This window comes from Rhizomucor pusillus (assembly GCF_041956525.1).
Source record: "Rhizomucor pusillus strain CBS 183.67 unplaced genomic scaffold VTP01scaffold_6, whole genome shotgun sequence".
Taxonomy (NCBI): domain Eukaryota; kingdom Fungi; phylum Mucoromycota; class Mucoromycetes; order Mucorales; family Lichtheimiaceae; genus Rhizomucor; species Rhizomucor pusillus.
In genome coordinates, this window is record NW_027192148.1 from 1,266,276 (window position 1) to 1,280,456 (window position 14,181).

The window sequence follows — 14,181 nt, forward strand, 5'->3', positions numbered from 1 at the left end:
TCTTGCCGCCAAAAAAAAAAAAATCGCCACCGCATTGACCTGTATTCAAGGTACAACCGATCAAACACTCCAAGAACGATGATACAAACAACGGGACCCCATAAGCTGTATGCCAGCAGCAGCGGCAGATCCAAAGGTATCTTTCCTCTTTATTTAACTCGTAACTTTTATCCCAAATAATTCACACAAAAGAAATGCAACAGAAGAGAGCAAACAACGAAATCCGCGAACGCTCTGAAAAAAATAAAAACAAAAACGTCTTGATAATCAGTAACAGCAATACCTCCATATATACTCGGAATATATCTGGCTAACCTTTCCGGTGATATAGTTTTGAACATTTGTTGGTTCTGTTGGTTTGTCTGGATACGTAGGTTGGCTATATATTATTCCCAGTCAGTCAAGACGCCCACGGCACTTCGTATCGCTTTATGTACCAGCAAGGACAAAGCTTCCCACAGTTGAGATGAAGCCGGCTAAAAACGCGTTGTATGGGAACGTGCCAACCGTGACCATGTAGATGAACTGAAAGATGCCGGACAACATGATGTAGACGAGGTAAATGTCGATAAGTTTGAGGTTGGTTGGAGTCTCCTTTTTGTATGCATCGGCAAACACGGATGCTGTCTTTAGCACGTTATTCATGGTTAACTATGCAGTGATTCAAACGACTCCACGGCCAAGCTTGGCGAATATGGATCGCACTCCGAGCGGCGGTACCACTGAGTGTATCACAGTGGGGTCAATTGATTTGCGTGCAACGCATCCGCGCCCTTTATATCGCTAAAGTCCTCCTTTTCACCACTTGCACTTATAAGGTTCTAAATAACAACAGAGATGCTTTGGAAATGCAAGGTACTCTGTAACCTGCGTTCCATTTGGCAGCAGCGAAATTCAATAGCATAGCGGCAGCATAATGTACAATATTGTCCACCAATGCCCATGATCACCGTCTAACTATGTCTCATTTCCTGAATATTCATGCCCAACCTTGCTGCCTTGAACTTGGATATTCTTCTCGGCCTCGGATTGTCGTCTTTGGTTTCCTCATTCTCTTTGCCAGGCAGCGGTAGCTCTTCGTCGATGACCTCCTAAAGAAATAAATTAGTTTGACAGGACCCGAAAACGCCTAGTTGATTTACCTTTTCCCAGGATTCTTCATTGTTCGCGAATCCATTCATCGCCGCATAATAATCCAAACGTTTCTGATGATAACGCGTACTGATCTGTATGAGAGTGAATAGTGTTATTGTCCCCCGACCTGACACATCACAGCAAATCCTGCTTTACCTCACGGAAATCCATATCTTCTTCCACCTGCTCCAAGTCCATTGGTTCCGTCTCTCGTTCCATAACGACACCTTTCATCGTTGGAGTGTCCATGTTACTTGTTTTTGACTGGGGGCTGGTCGATTTTGTCGCCACTTCTTGTATTAAAGGCTTGACTGCTCTTGGTTCTTCCAATGTCGTATAGATCTTTTGCGGTATAGCTTTAGCTTTTTCAGCAAGCTCCATAAAATTAATAGGCTCAGATGGATTTCCAGAATCCATATCAAGGGCCGGGTAATCATCTTCTAAAGATAGTGGTATCTGCGCCTGTTCTTTTACGATGCTAAATATATCCGCTGGTGAATTGATAGTCTTTTGCAATGTACGTTCGCCCGGAACATGCTCTTTTTTGACAGGCTCATTGTAGGACACTGAGACAGGCTCCGCCGGAGCAGCCAAAGTGTCATGTTCCCGCACCGTCGCCACGCTGTCCCATGTCACACTGCGCTTTTCACCCTCGATCTTTGTAGATTCACCAGTTTCAGATGCCTTTTCCTTTTGTCGTGCAGCTTTGAACTTGGAAACCTTTTTTGTTGTTGGCGCCGGCTTCGATTGCTCTGATACATTCTCGTCTTCTCTCTTTTGCTGTTCAAGGGCAGCTTTAAACTTGGAAATCTTCTTTGGTGCCTGCGCTGGTTTGACCAGCTCGGACTGATCTTGCAGCTTCTCTTGTTGAAGAGCAGCTTTGAATTTGGATATTTTACCTTGCGATGATGTAGAATCTTCAGAAGCTGATATATTCGCTGTTTTCTCTGTAAATCGAGCCGCTTTGAACTTGGAAATCTTCTTCCTCTCGTTTGATAAAGTTGGTTCATTTGAGCGTACATCTGTCGTGACGTGCTCTTTCACATTCATAATTACTGGAGATTCCTCTTCTGCAACGTCACTTCGAAAACCTGCGTCGCTTATATCCGTAAAGTGTATCGTTGCATCTTCTTCCTCAACAATACCCTGCATAGCATACTCCTCATCATCATCGAAATGATCAAAAATTGTATCCGATATCTCACGGTCGTAGAGGTCTTCATCCTCTTCATCTTCGTCCTCCTCTTCTCTGTTTTCTTCGTTGTCCTCAGTTGACTGCTCCAATTTTCCGGATCGTTCCAGTTCTTCTTCCTCCAGTTCCATTTTTTCCAGCAGATCCATCACTTCTTTGTACTCCTTCGCATCCACCGGCTTCTTCGTAGCAGGTGCCTTTTCTGAAACTTGAGCGCTAATTACCGGTTTGCATGCAGTTGTATCTTCCTTTGGGAGTTCTTCTCTGATTTCCATGATGGGAAGACCTTCTTCGTTAACCTAGAAAAATACTCTAAATAGGCACTATCGATTATCATACATGACAATTTTGACTTACGCCGACGTCCGTAGTAAAAGCAATATCCGATTTTGACTTTAATGCATTCAGTTGACCTTCGACGAGATTCAGGTTCTCGCTTACAACTAATTTCTTTTTTGGTTTCATGGTTTGATAAATCAATGCCTACAAAGACATATATACCTTGCTTTCTTCGCTTGACAATATCAATCGCTTGCTTTGCCGATCTTTCTGCATAATATTGATCACCCAGTAATACCAGGATCTCGTTTGTATGAATGATCTTTCCAGGCATGAAAGCAAGTTGTCCTATCGGGATCTATCATGAAGAAGCTCTTAGATCGAAATATGCAAAATTGCATCGCCGTTGAACACTTGCCATGGCCGATCGCGAAGTCTGATCTGGAAGTGTTTGGAGCTGCTTCTCCAAGGCACTGTAGTCGTCTTGGTAATTTCGCCACTTTGCTGCCTGTGTCTCTAGGAGCTCCTTTTGCTCGTCGAGACGTGACAGGAATTGGCTTAGTTGTTTCTGTAGCTCGGCAGCCGCAGGCTCCATTCTGAGTGAAATATCAAAACAAAGTCTGAAGATCGGGACAACTTATGCTCGGAACTGCGACTGTCAGCGCGCTCAGCTATCAGCTTCCTTTTCATTCATTAGAATTACCGAGTAACAATGGTTTCTCGATAAGTACCGCAAAGTTTGGATCGTAATATTAAGAGCTCGTCTTTTACGCCAGGCTTTAGTCTTTTGCGTTTTTATTACATGCGCTCATTACGAGCAAATGAATGATTTCCTTAGCATATTTGAGCGGTTTCTACTCAAGCTTTTTGCGTGCACACAGCAATATATAGGTGATGCGTGATAATTTGGATGTATAGTAGTAGGATACATATGACTGCATTGTAACGACCACAAACGATAAAGCCGGATGCCGTCTGCCGCAGCAACGGGGGTAAAGCTTCTGCCCCTGTGACAATGCCGGAGTGCCACTTTCTGCATATTTTTTGGTGCCACCGACCAAAATAGCCACCCAGAAAGAATTCTAAGGCTGCGCCACGGTTACTGCGAAACCCAAGAGTGTCTACATAAAAGCCCAACGCGTCATTCCTCTTCTTCTTTTCTTCCTTGCTGCGCAAACCGTGAGGACAATGGAACAACTCTTCCAGGGTCTTCCTTCGTTTCTCAACGAGTTTGTGTACCTTTTGAGCGGTACCGCCCAGTCAAACCCGTTGACGGATACAGCCGCTTCTTCCTTCGTGGGGCGAGTAGTCGCAGCCATAAGCTCTAATCCTTTTTTGTTTCTGTTTCTCGGGTCTCTTCTTCGTAAGTCATAACGCGCTTGTCTACTGTTTCATGCACATAGCTGATCGGATATACTTTGAAGCTCGGATCTTCGCTATACTGCAAACATTGTACGCGGCGTCTGTTGAATATATCACACGCTCCTACTACGTGTCGTTGGAAATTGATCGTTCGCAGGATGATATCTATTTTCGCATCTTGGAATTTGTGTTCGAGGAGCAAATGAAAGACCTCCACAAGAGATTACGCCGAGCTCAGGGTGTCAGCAAAGTACAGAACTCGCAACAAACGATATATCGCCCTTACAACGACTCTGCACCTCCGCGACCGGAGATTTCATTCATGCCTAGTAAGTGTCCATCGTTCTCCAGTGATATTAGTAATCCTCTAACGCGATAGACACATCAAGAACTTGGTACTACACTTGATATCACATATAAGAATTACGTATTGCAAGTGACGCGTCGCGAGAGTAAGCCGTCCCCTGACCCCAACCACGACTATCGCTATCCTTTTGGGGATGTACACTTGTTTCGTCAGCAAGAAACAATTGAAATAAGGCAAGTTGGTGTATATTTTTCCATACTATCCGCGTCATGCCTCTTGCTCACATTGGATGCTATTTACAGTATGCGTGGAAGCGATCTCCTGCTTCTGCAATCAATCGTACAGGAATGGATAGATACGATTTACTATAGAAATATAAACAAGGTAAATACTAAAAACTTGAGGAATCAACCGCACAGCTTTTGACGAAAGCAATTCTTCCTATAGCTCACAATCTACCAATGTATGAGAGACTATGGTACCGAATATGAATGGATACCTATTGCAGTCAAGGAAATGCGTCGATTTGATTCCATTGTTTTGCGCAATGGCCTGAAAGAGGAAATCCTTGCTGGTATGTCGTAAGCTGCTGACAAACCTTTGACCACAACTAAGATGCGTATACATATCCAGATGTACAAAAGTTCTTAAAGGATAAAGACCTGTATGGAATGCGTGGTATTCCCTATCGACGAGCGGTAATCCTGTATGGACCTCCGGGCACTGGAAAGACGTCGCTTGTGCAAGGACTTGCACAGATGCTACATATGAATCTAGCCTACATCAGTCTTTCTGTCACTATGGATGACGAAGCTTTCAGATCTTTGCTGGCAAAAACACCGCATAACTCGATCATTGTTATGGAAGACTTTGATCGCTTCCATATCGGCTCTGACATCAAAGGTAGAAAGGATGCCCCTCAAGAAACGCCTTCAAATGGCAATGCTCTTCCTCGGATAACTGAAGCTGGTTTGTTAAATGTATTGGATGGCGTTGGTACTCCGGAAGGATCACGTAAGTTCGCTGTATCACGTTGACTGCTAAGTCGGACAAATTACTAACCATAAAGGCAGTGATATTTCTTACATGTAACAATATATCGAAACTTGGTGATGCTATGCGACGACCTGGTCGGATTGATCAGCTCTATCATCTGTCATATGCAGACGAGTATCAGATCGAAGAAATGTTTTGGCGATTCTTTGGGACTGGCAAGGAAAGGACCGATGCTGACGAAAGACAACGATACCCATTGCAACAAAAGATTGTCAAAGAGTTCTCTTCGCTTGTAACAACAAAACACAACAAGGTGACAACAGCGATGCTGCAAAAGCTATTTATGGAGTTCGAGAAAGACGAACAGGCGAAAGGCAAAAGGCGCGTGACAATTAACGAGCAGTTTCTCGACGAAGCGAAAGCTAGCTCGAGTTTGGAAAGACTGGTCGATAGTGATTATTTAAAAGGACTACTTGATAGAGTCGACCCAAGTATTTTAGACAATACCACTCCAGAGTCAGCTCCTAATAGCAATATACCCCTGAAAAAGCATTAAAAGCAGTTCACTAGTTACAGTGGTTGTAACATAGATCAATTTATTCAATACATTTCATTTTGCTTCCAAAAATTGCTTGCTTTCGGGGACAAAAAATGTTGTCATGTCATATGACACTCTGAACTGCAGCAACTGCCTCTCTCTTTGTGCTTTCCCTCTTTTCTTTCTTTTCCTCCAGCACATGCATTTTTCTCGGCTCGCTCTCTACATTTCTGCGGCTGTGGCTGTCTTGCCAGCCACGGTGAACGCAGCGGATTGCTCTGGTATGGAGCTCACCGAGACTACACTCTGACTTTTCTGTCTTGCGAGACTTGACGCTAAAATGACTCTTGTCGCTGCAGGCGTCGATATACTGTATCCAAAAGAGGGATCAAAAATTATCAAGTCTGAGCAAGAAACGATATATCTTATCGTTGGTAAGGATCAACGTCTAAAACAGCTTCGCGATAAATGAAAGATTAAGGTTGCCGGTGTCCAGGCAACAAGGTCGAAAATGCAAAGCTGGAGAAAGTATATATATCTAGTGGAGGTTCACCGGATGCAAAGGAGCTGCGAACGGTGCAAAACGCGAATGAAGAGCTTGGCACGATTACGGTTCTACAAGAGGATCTCCATCGGCTGGAAAGCAGTGAATCGCAGCATTTCAAGTTCAGGTAGGGTTCGGTTCCTGAATCTTAAAATAGCACGATCTGGGCTGATGGATGCGTCTCCTTTGTGCAGAATCGTTGTGAACCAAGATGGACAGCAATGCTCGTACGAATCGCCCAGATTCCAAATCTTGTAGACACGAAATGGGTCCATGTTAATTTTAGATACAGTACCAAGATATCCCTATTGAAGACAATTTCAGACAGACTTGTCCACAAATGTCAATGCCAATTTACGGCGTGCACCGTCGCCCGGTTAGCTTGTGTCACATTAAAGGTTGTTATTTTTTTTGTCTATTTTCTCATCCCGTTCATTCGAGTCCTTTATCCCTTTCTTTCGTCTTTCTTTCCTCGTCGGTTCGCCGTTCCTTTCCCTTCCATTCAACCAGCACGAAAATCGACAACAATGAAATTCTCGCTTGCTGCAGCTTCCGCTGTCCTCTTGACCACCTTTGCTTCCCTTGCTCGTGCTGATGAATACGCCGATGCCATCAAAGAGTGGTGCCAAGGTGCTTATCCGCTACTGCTTATACGCTTCGATTTGAATAGAAAACTCACGTTTTTTTTTCTCTCTCTTTTGCCGACCAGGTCTCGATGTCACCAATCCCGCCAACAACACTGTCGTTGTTGCTGGTCAGCAGACCCAAGTGACAGTCAGTAAGTTTGCTCATCTTGACCAGAAATGTTGTGAACGATCTCTAACCAATCTTGTACCTTCAAGCTCGACAACCTGACGAACGCTCAAAGTGCATTACCGGTCTCGATGTGAGTATACATAGGACGTGAAATTCCCGTTTGATTTTTTTGCTCTAACTTTTTTTGACAGTTGTACTCGGTCTCCAATGACGGCAAAGCCCAATACATCCAGAACCTTTGGGCCGGCAACTACACTTTGAACACCCAAGCCAGCATCAGCCAAACCATTCCATCAAACTCGACCGCCGGTCTCTACTACTTCCGGTGTGTACTTCTTTCATGAAAGAACCATGTGGTAGCAAGGGACTAACATTTTGTCCGTCTAGCGTCTGGGTCACAAATGAGATTAACGGCATGCATGGCCCCGACTGTATCGAGACCTCGCACACCTTCAAGGTCACCACCGGTGTTCACCAGGATGCGAACGGTATCAGCTACTATTCCGAATCGCTCGATGACGAGAACATCTATCCTCTCGAACACTTCCATGGATGTTTTGGTTTGGAGGTCACCTACCCCAAGAAGGATCAGGAAATTGAGCTTGGAAAGCATGCCCGTGTCACCGTCAGCCGCGACAAGACTTCGCAGACCGAAGCACTTCGAAAGGTTGATCTTTACAAGGCCGTCAGCGAAGACAACATTCAATATGTCGACACTGTTTGGGAAGGCAACGAATTGTTCACCGATGAGTTCAACTTGAAGGACCACATGGTCCTTCCTGAGGAGCACATTTCAACCGATGCTTCCTACTACTACGTGTAAGTTGACATAAATATTGACATGTCACGTCATCCTCAAACAACTCTTTTACTCACATGGAATCCAATCTCCCTTCCAGGCTCGAGGTTACCAGCAAGAAGAGAGCTAACAAGAGCTGCCAGTTCACTTCCCAGCCTTTCAAGCTCAAGGAGTCCTCTTCTTAAACAGCATATGGGATACAAATCTCTAGATGCGTTGCACCGACGATTCCCTAATACTATCTTTTGTTAAGATTTGACGAAACAGCCTTTTCCCTCTCTTCTTTTCTTGACTCGCCTTGTAGTTTTTCAATCACGTCACTCTGTTGTGTGTAAGTTGTATCACACTGTTTTTTCTTTCCAAACAAAACAAGAGTTCTTTCAAAATTTCAATGTCGTCACATTGAACTCTTTTTTTTTTTTCCATTTTCTCCCAAACCCATCAACGAACAGCTTTTCCTCGTTTTGCTTTTCCCCCCACTCTTCACAATGTCGCAAATTAAGGAGATCCTTGCTGCGAAAGATAATGAACTTGAGGATATGCAAAGGTATACACGACAAAGTGTGTCTTGCGTTGTATCCTTGCTTTCGATTAATTGTGTAACAGAAAGGAGGTCAAAGTCGGCGATGAATATTCGTTCATGCTGACGCGCCTGGGCGGCAAATATTATGCAACTTCAGGCAACTGTACCCACTACGGCAAGTAATCTAGCTGATGCTTAGTAAAGAATGCTGCGATTTTTATACTTTGTTCTCTAGGTGCTCCTCTTGTTGGAGCAGCGCTTGCATCGGATGGACGCGTGATGTGGTAAACTTGCATAAATAATGACAACCCAATACTCCGTCGTTGCTAAAGGAAACCTTTTTATCTGTAAAAGTAAATGGCACGGTGCTTGCTTCAATGTCAAGACTGGCGATGTGGGTAAGTCGGAAGGGTGGTAATTAATGGCGCCGTTTCATGCACTCACGGACGGTACAAAAGAGGATGCCCCAGCTTTGGACAGTCTACAAACATATGAAGTGAAAATACGCGACGGAAACGTTTATGTCTTGGTCGACGATGAAAAGCTTTCTTCCTCCCGTCGCCATCCACCCTGCGCTCGCCGTTCTCCTCAGTCAAGTGAGACCGTAGTCATTGTAGGCGGTGGCGCAAGCGGTGCAGCCGCTGCACAGAAATTACGTGAAGTGACTATAAATAAGCGTAATTGCCGTCGTTTTGATCGTAAATTTATTTTTTACCGATTAGGAAGGGTTCCAAGGACGCATACGCGTTGTGTCCAGAGAAGCATACTACCCTGTTGACCGGTATGTCAAGTAAAAAATAACAATGAGTATAACCGTCTTTAATTGTCTAACGCTATTGCTTACTACATAGAATCAAAATCACGAAGCAATATGGCATTGAAAGTCCCGATGCCATAACACTCCGTCCAAAGGACTTTTGGGATGATTTGGATATCGAATTTCAACTGGATACTGTATGCAACTCTTGAATGCAACGTAATCCGACTGAATAACCAGTAAACAATTATATCCGTAGGATGCGACGTCAGTTGATGCACAGGCAAGAAAAGTGAAGCTCAGCAACGGCGATGAGTGGCAATACGATCATTTGATTTTGGCGTCAGGTGGTTGGGTAAGTAGATTGACGGGTGCGCTGTAAATCTCTTTCACTGACATTAATCCTAAGCCTAAAACCATGGGATGCCCTGGGGAAAACCTACAAAACATTTTTACCATTCGAATGGTCGGTAATAATACAAAAATATCACAGAGTAAGGATTATACTTTAGCATTTTTAAAGCGTAATTAGTCAAATTTAACCCAAACCGGATCTGTTTCACAGCTCTAAACACCATGAAGGAACAAAAGGGGCGACAGCCTAGGGTCGTCATTGTGGGTTCGTCGTTTATCGGAACAGAAATTGCTAGTGCAATTACACAGAACAAGGCTGCGGCAGTCACCATCGTTAGTGTTGACAAGCTTCCTTTGCAGAAAGTGCTTGGCGACGAAATTGGAAAAGTTCTTATGAGAATGCATGAATCTAAAGGTGTAAAGTTCATTACCGAAGCTCAAGTGCTCGGTTTTGAACATGATGGTAACTCAAAGATATATCGCAAGCATTGTATCAATAACTAAAGTCAACGTGCATGATAGCGAACGACTTGACCGCAGTGGGATCCGTTACAATCAAGGATAGGGATCCTGTTCCAGCAGATCTGGTTATCATCGCTGTCGGCGTGCGCCCGCAAACGGATTATCTTCAGGATAATTCAGACTTGGCACTTGCAGATGACGGAAGTCTTGTAGTTGATCGCTACTTTAGAGTTGTTGGAAGTGATAATGTGTATGCCACTGGAGATATTGCCACGTTTCCCTATCAGCATACTGGTGAGCAGCTTAGAGTTGAACATTGGGGTTTTGCTGAAAACACTGGCCGCTTGGTCGCCATGAACATCGCTAAGGGCAGTCTAGCCCGCCCATTTAGCCACGTGCCTTATTTTTGGACGGTAAGAAGAAATCTTTACATTGCTCTTTTCCTATGTTGATATTAAAAACTCTCTCAGGCACAATTTGGAACAACGCTGCGTTACGCCGGCTTTGCAAAAAGCTTCGACGATGTCCTTATCCAAGGAAACACATCCGATCTCGAGAACCTCTATTTTGTTGGTTACTTTTCGAGTAAGTTTATGGCTGTAAATAATTTTGCCAAGATGATAACAAAGGCACCGTAGAAAATGATGAAGTTCTCGCGATCTGTTCCTATATGAAGGATCCATACGTGAGTTATTGCGCTGAATTGGTATGTCTTCCTTCTGTTGTGAATCTATCGCTGAACCTCGCTGATAAAAATGTGGATAGCTTCGTCTTGGAAAAATGCCCAAAGCTTCTGAAATTAGCAATGGTCTTGATCCGATGAGCATTCCACTTATTGTTCCCGAAGAAGAGGAGTTACAAGCTCGAATGTAGATTTATGATATATTTTTGACAACAAGTAGCATGTATATGTACAATGCAGCGGGAATGTGGAATGGAGATATGCTAGGTTAGAGGGACAAACTGGTCCGGAGAATAAAGTTTCTGTTCTAGCCAGTATAATAGACCATCCATGAGTCTATTCTTGGGTCGCCTCACTAGGTTGTAATATGGATATAAGCTCTCGAGAGGTACGTCTTCGACTCCAATCGAAAGAGGCTCTTGTTTGAGTATATCATCCACGATGCAAAATAAGTTTGATATTATGCCCACCCCCATCACAAGCACCATCATTCTAAAGAAGAACGATGACCATGTTTTACCGAGCAGCATTTCCTGGTGAAAAGCACTTGCAGTCAGTAAAAGACATATGTGTCCATCCATTCCTTGCATGCAATACATACCAATAAATCAACAAGATCATCTATTGTGGTCAAGTCATTCAGTAATTAGTGCATTTCCATCATCCTGAACTGCGCAAAAGGCTTCTTACCATAATCAGAATTACCTCCATCTAGTTTTTCGTCGATATTATGGATGACCCCTGCTTCTGTTTTCAAGTTATATTCCAGTACCTCCGAGGAGCCTTGTTGATTTGCACACTTTGCGCATTCCGTAGATACTTGTATATCGCATTGCACACCGATCTCATTAATCGTCTGTGTGGATTCGTCCCTTCTCATTGATTGCAGCTCCCGCAAAGCATGCATTGCTTTAATATCTTGGCGCAAATTTTTGTTTTCTTCCTCCAATTGGGAGTTTTGAAGTCGTTCTGTTTTAGGAATACGATCTCAATGGTAGTTACTATCGACCGCATACCCGCGCTAAACTCACCTTGAATAGCTTCCTCCAAAGCGATAACAACTTGTTCTTTATAGTCGTCACGTTCAGTTTTCAATTTTTCCATCTTTTCTACGGCTTCCAATGCCTCTTGAAGCTAGCACCTCTGTAAATATGCATACTCTCAAAAACACGAACGTATTTTCCTTTATTACCTTTGGTCGAAGTTGAGCTTCAATCTCTTCGTTGCGTTTTTCATTTGCGTTAGCTATCTCTGCTCGTAGAGTCTGGGAAGACCATTGTGAGTTGAGGATATATTTTGAATTAATAACCACAAATTTACCATTACAGTTCTTTCTTCTTGTGCTCTCTCTGCTCGTGCTTCGTCAAGCTCGAACTTGATAGCATCGATGATATCTTTGAGCTCTTCGTTCTCTGCCTGTTGCTCTTCCAATTGTTTCTTGAAATCTTCATTTGTTCTAAGTTCCTCCTGGAGCCGCGCTTGTAATTCCGCAATCCAATGTCGGTCTCGCTCTTGAGAAGCTAACTCCTGCTGCAATTGATCAAATCTCGTTTCCGCCAGCTTTAGGGTCTCTTGAGTTTCGTCTAGCAGACTCTGTAGACGAGACAGTTCTTCGTTCTTAGCTGCAATTTGTTGCTTCAGCTCATCGCATAAATGCTTTTGATTGTTCTGCTTTCGATTGTTTTCCTCTATACGTTTCTCCAGTTCGTTTATCTGTGCCAGGCGATACTCTTCTTGAACTTTGTATTCTGCTATGGTCTTTTTATGTGTCGTTATTTCTTGCTTCATAGCAGATAAATCCCTTTCGAGCTGCATGATTCTCTCGGTGTATTCCTTGGTCGCAATATCCAAACGCCTTTCTGCTTCACGTAGTTTGCGTCGGCTGTAACTTTCGCGCGTGTATGTCTCTGACAACGAAGGACTAGGCTGAACTTTGTTAACATCTTCATCTTGCAGTTCTGCCTCCTCTGAGTGTAAGCGTGGATCACGCCAAGATGAACGTCGATCAGCTGTCAAATTTGGACGAGGTGGCAGTGCACTAGATTGTGATCTTTTTCCTGAAATTGCGGACGGTCGAGATCTCAAGTTGATGCGATCTTCATACTGCACATTATCGGCAAAGCTGGTACTCGAGACTGATGATATGGATGGATGTCCTTCGCTGCTACTTGCTGCTACGTCGCCTTCATCATCAGGTTCAGTCTCATCCATTCTTTTAGCCAAGTTTTTTGGTTTTGTTGGTCCCTGGCTCAATGGTTTCGAAGATCGTTGTCGAGAGTCGAGCAAGCTGGAGCTGGAGGTATTTTCTGGTTTCTGGCCCTTTTGTATGCTTTTGTCGGCGGCAGGCGTGGTGGACCATACAAGTTCAAGCAGTTTATATATATCAAAGGCATACATTTCCACTTGCATATTCGCGTCGATGCAGAAAGACTCCATTGTACTTCTCTGTGCCCGGGTCAGCACTCGTGCTCCTCGTTCCTTCTGGACTTTGTCAATAAGCTGGAGCCAATCAGCGATGGAGCCTTTCATCGGTAACTCCTCATCGGTCATTTTGAGGATAGCACACAACTCTGGACGCATGTCAGAGTCAGACCAATTATCCTAGGAAAACCCTTCTGTAAGAGTAGCATTCTTAGGGAATGTAGATCACTAAGCTTACATAGTCAATCTCTTCTGTGTCGAACGAGCTGTAGCTAGCTTTCGCGGCTTTCAGCATTGCTGTACTTCGTATGTGAAAGAGCTTAGAAAAAGAGGATCGTTATGCAGCGAACAATGCGTTGGCTGGGTACGAAAAATTCTTTGATCCATTTGCTTAATAGAGTATAAGATAGTCCGGCAGAATGAAGAATGGGAACATATTTGGTCGCATAGATTGTGATGTTGAGCGCCTTCAGGCCTCATACATGCATGGATGTCATCGTTTGCGCACGCACAAAGAGTGTGTGGTGAAAGTCGACGAAGGTCTTGAGGTAATCCAACATAGACTACCTCTGTGTGCCCTTTCGAGGATCACGACTTGGTTCAATATCACAATCCAGACAAATTTACTTGTGATTACAAGCTAGTATTTTAACAACAAAAACAATTATGCTAAACATAATCCTAAGTTTAGTTGCTTGAAATATGTAGGAAGAAAAGATTTGGGAGTATCACTGACTCTGGAGGAAGAGGCCGCAAAGTATTAGCTTGCACAGATGACGATGGGAACTTGCTGCATCCCCTCAGTGAATGTCCGGACGCGCGACAAACAGGTAAAATTTTCTCACATTCTCTCGTTCAGGAAACGACGTATATGCATAAAGCAATGTGTTGATAATAATGGAGGAAATGTGATAGGTGATATGCTTACTTGAGAGTCTTTATATCTGTATCAACAGGTTCCATCGAACTAGATATTCGGACGTGATATTGTTGGCTGTATATACGAATATACGAAGAATATTACGAGTGTGTATGGAGACAGGCGATATTAATTCAAGATCATTATCTATGCGAC

At 43.7% G+C, this 14,181-nt stretch overlaps 7 protein-coding genes across 7 annotated transcripts; 4 read left to right on the forward strand and 3 right to left on the reverse strand.

The window, feature by feature from the left end:
• Positions 1-167: 167 nt before the first annotated feature.
• Positions 168-645, reverse strand: VTP01DRAFT_9433 (uncharacterized protein; the record flags this gene model as incomplete). The annotated part of the gene is made up of 3 exons (XM_069388665.1): positions 168-234; positions 316-379; positions 438-645. 3 exons carry the CDS (start codon positions 643-645, stop codon positions 168-170), a joined length of 339 nt encoding a protein of 112 aa, XP_069240939.1.
• Positions 646-953: 308 nt separating this feature from the next.
• On the reverse strand, positions 954-3,200 carry VTP01DRAFT_9434 (uncharacterized protein; the record flags this gene model as incomplete). Its single annotated transcript, XM_069388666.1, has 6 exons — positions 954-1,091; positions 1,143-1,226; positions 1,291-2,625; positions 2,684-2,769; positions 2,828-2,963; positions 3,024-3,200. 6 exons carry the CDS (start codon positions 3,198-3,200, stop codon positions 954-956), a joined length of 1,956 nt encoding a protein of 651 aa, XP_069240940.1.
• Positions 3,201-3,793: 593 nt separating this feature from the next.
• On the forward strand, positions 3,794-5,826 carry VTP01DRAFT_9435 (uncharacterized protein; the record flags this gene model as incomplete). The annotated part of the gene is made up of 7 exons (XM_069388667.1): positions 3,794-3,968; positions 4,030-4,296; positions 4,357-4,507; positions 4,577-4,658; positions 4,722-4,848; positions 4,908-5,288; positions 5,348-5,826. The coding sequence occupies 7 exons, from the start codon at positions 3,794-3,796 to the stop codon at positions 5,824-5,826; spliced, it is 1,662 nt and encodes a 553-aa protein (XP_069240941.1).
• Positions 5,827-6,007: 181 nt separating this feature from the next.
• VTP01DRAFT_9436 (uncharacterized protein) lies at positions 6,008-6,610 on the forward strand (the record flags this gene model as incomplete). The annotated part of the gene is made up of 4 exons (XM_069388668.1): positions 6,008-6,089; positions 6,168-6,242; positions 6,305-6,479; positions 6,547-6,610. 4 exons carry the CDS (start codon positions 6,008-6,010, stop codon positions 6,608-6,610), a joined length of 396 nt encoding a protein of 131 aa, XP_069240942.1.
• Positions 6,611-6,879: 269 nt separating this feature from the next.
• VTP01DRAFT_9437 (uncharacterized protein) lies at positions 6,880-8,092 on the forward strand (the record flags this gene model as incomplete). Its single annotated transcript, XM_069388669.1, has 6 exons — positions 6,880-6,982; positions 7,062-7,130; positions 7,195-7,238; positions 7,300-7,433; positions 7,496-7,927; positions 8,008-8,092. The coding sequence occupies 6 exons, from the start codon at positions 6,880-6,882 to the stop codon at positions 8,090-8,092; spliced, it is 867 nt and encodes a 288-aa protein (XP_069240943.1).
• Positions 8,093-8,395: 303 nt separating this feature from the next.
• On the forward strand, positions 8,396-10,876 carry VTP01DRAFT_9438 (uncharacterized protein; the record flags this gene model as incomplete). Its single annotated transcript, XM_069388670.1, has 14 exons — positions 8,396-8,454; positions 8,514-8,605; positions 8,666-8,714; positions 8,785-8,828; positions 8,889-9,091; positions 9,153-9,211; positions 9,282-9,384; positions 9,447-9,542; positions 9,597-9,681; positions 9,753-10,004; positions 10,064-10,416; positions 10,474-10,588; positions 10,642-10,709; positions 10,769-10,876. 14 exons carry the CDS (start codon positions 8,396-8,398, stop codon positions 10,874-10,876), a joined length of 1,686 nt encoding a protein of 561 aa, XP_069240944.1.
• A 72-nt stretch (positions 10,877-10,948) lies between these two features.
• VTP01DRAFT_9439 (uncharacterized protein) lies at positions 10,949-13,401 on the reverse strand (the record flags this gene model as incomplete). Its single annotated transcript, XM_069388671.1, has 7 exons — positions 10,949-11,218; positions 11,287-11,306; positions 11,376-11,654; positions 11,717-11,819; positions 11,878-11,949; positions 12,006-13,286; positions 13,345-13,401. 7 exons carry the CDS (start codon positions 13,399-13,401, stop codon positions 10,949-10,951), a joined length of 2,082 nt encoding a protein of 693 aa, XP_069240945.1.
• Positions 13,402-14,181: the final 780 nt, after the last annotated feature.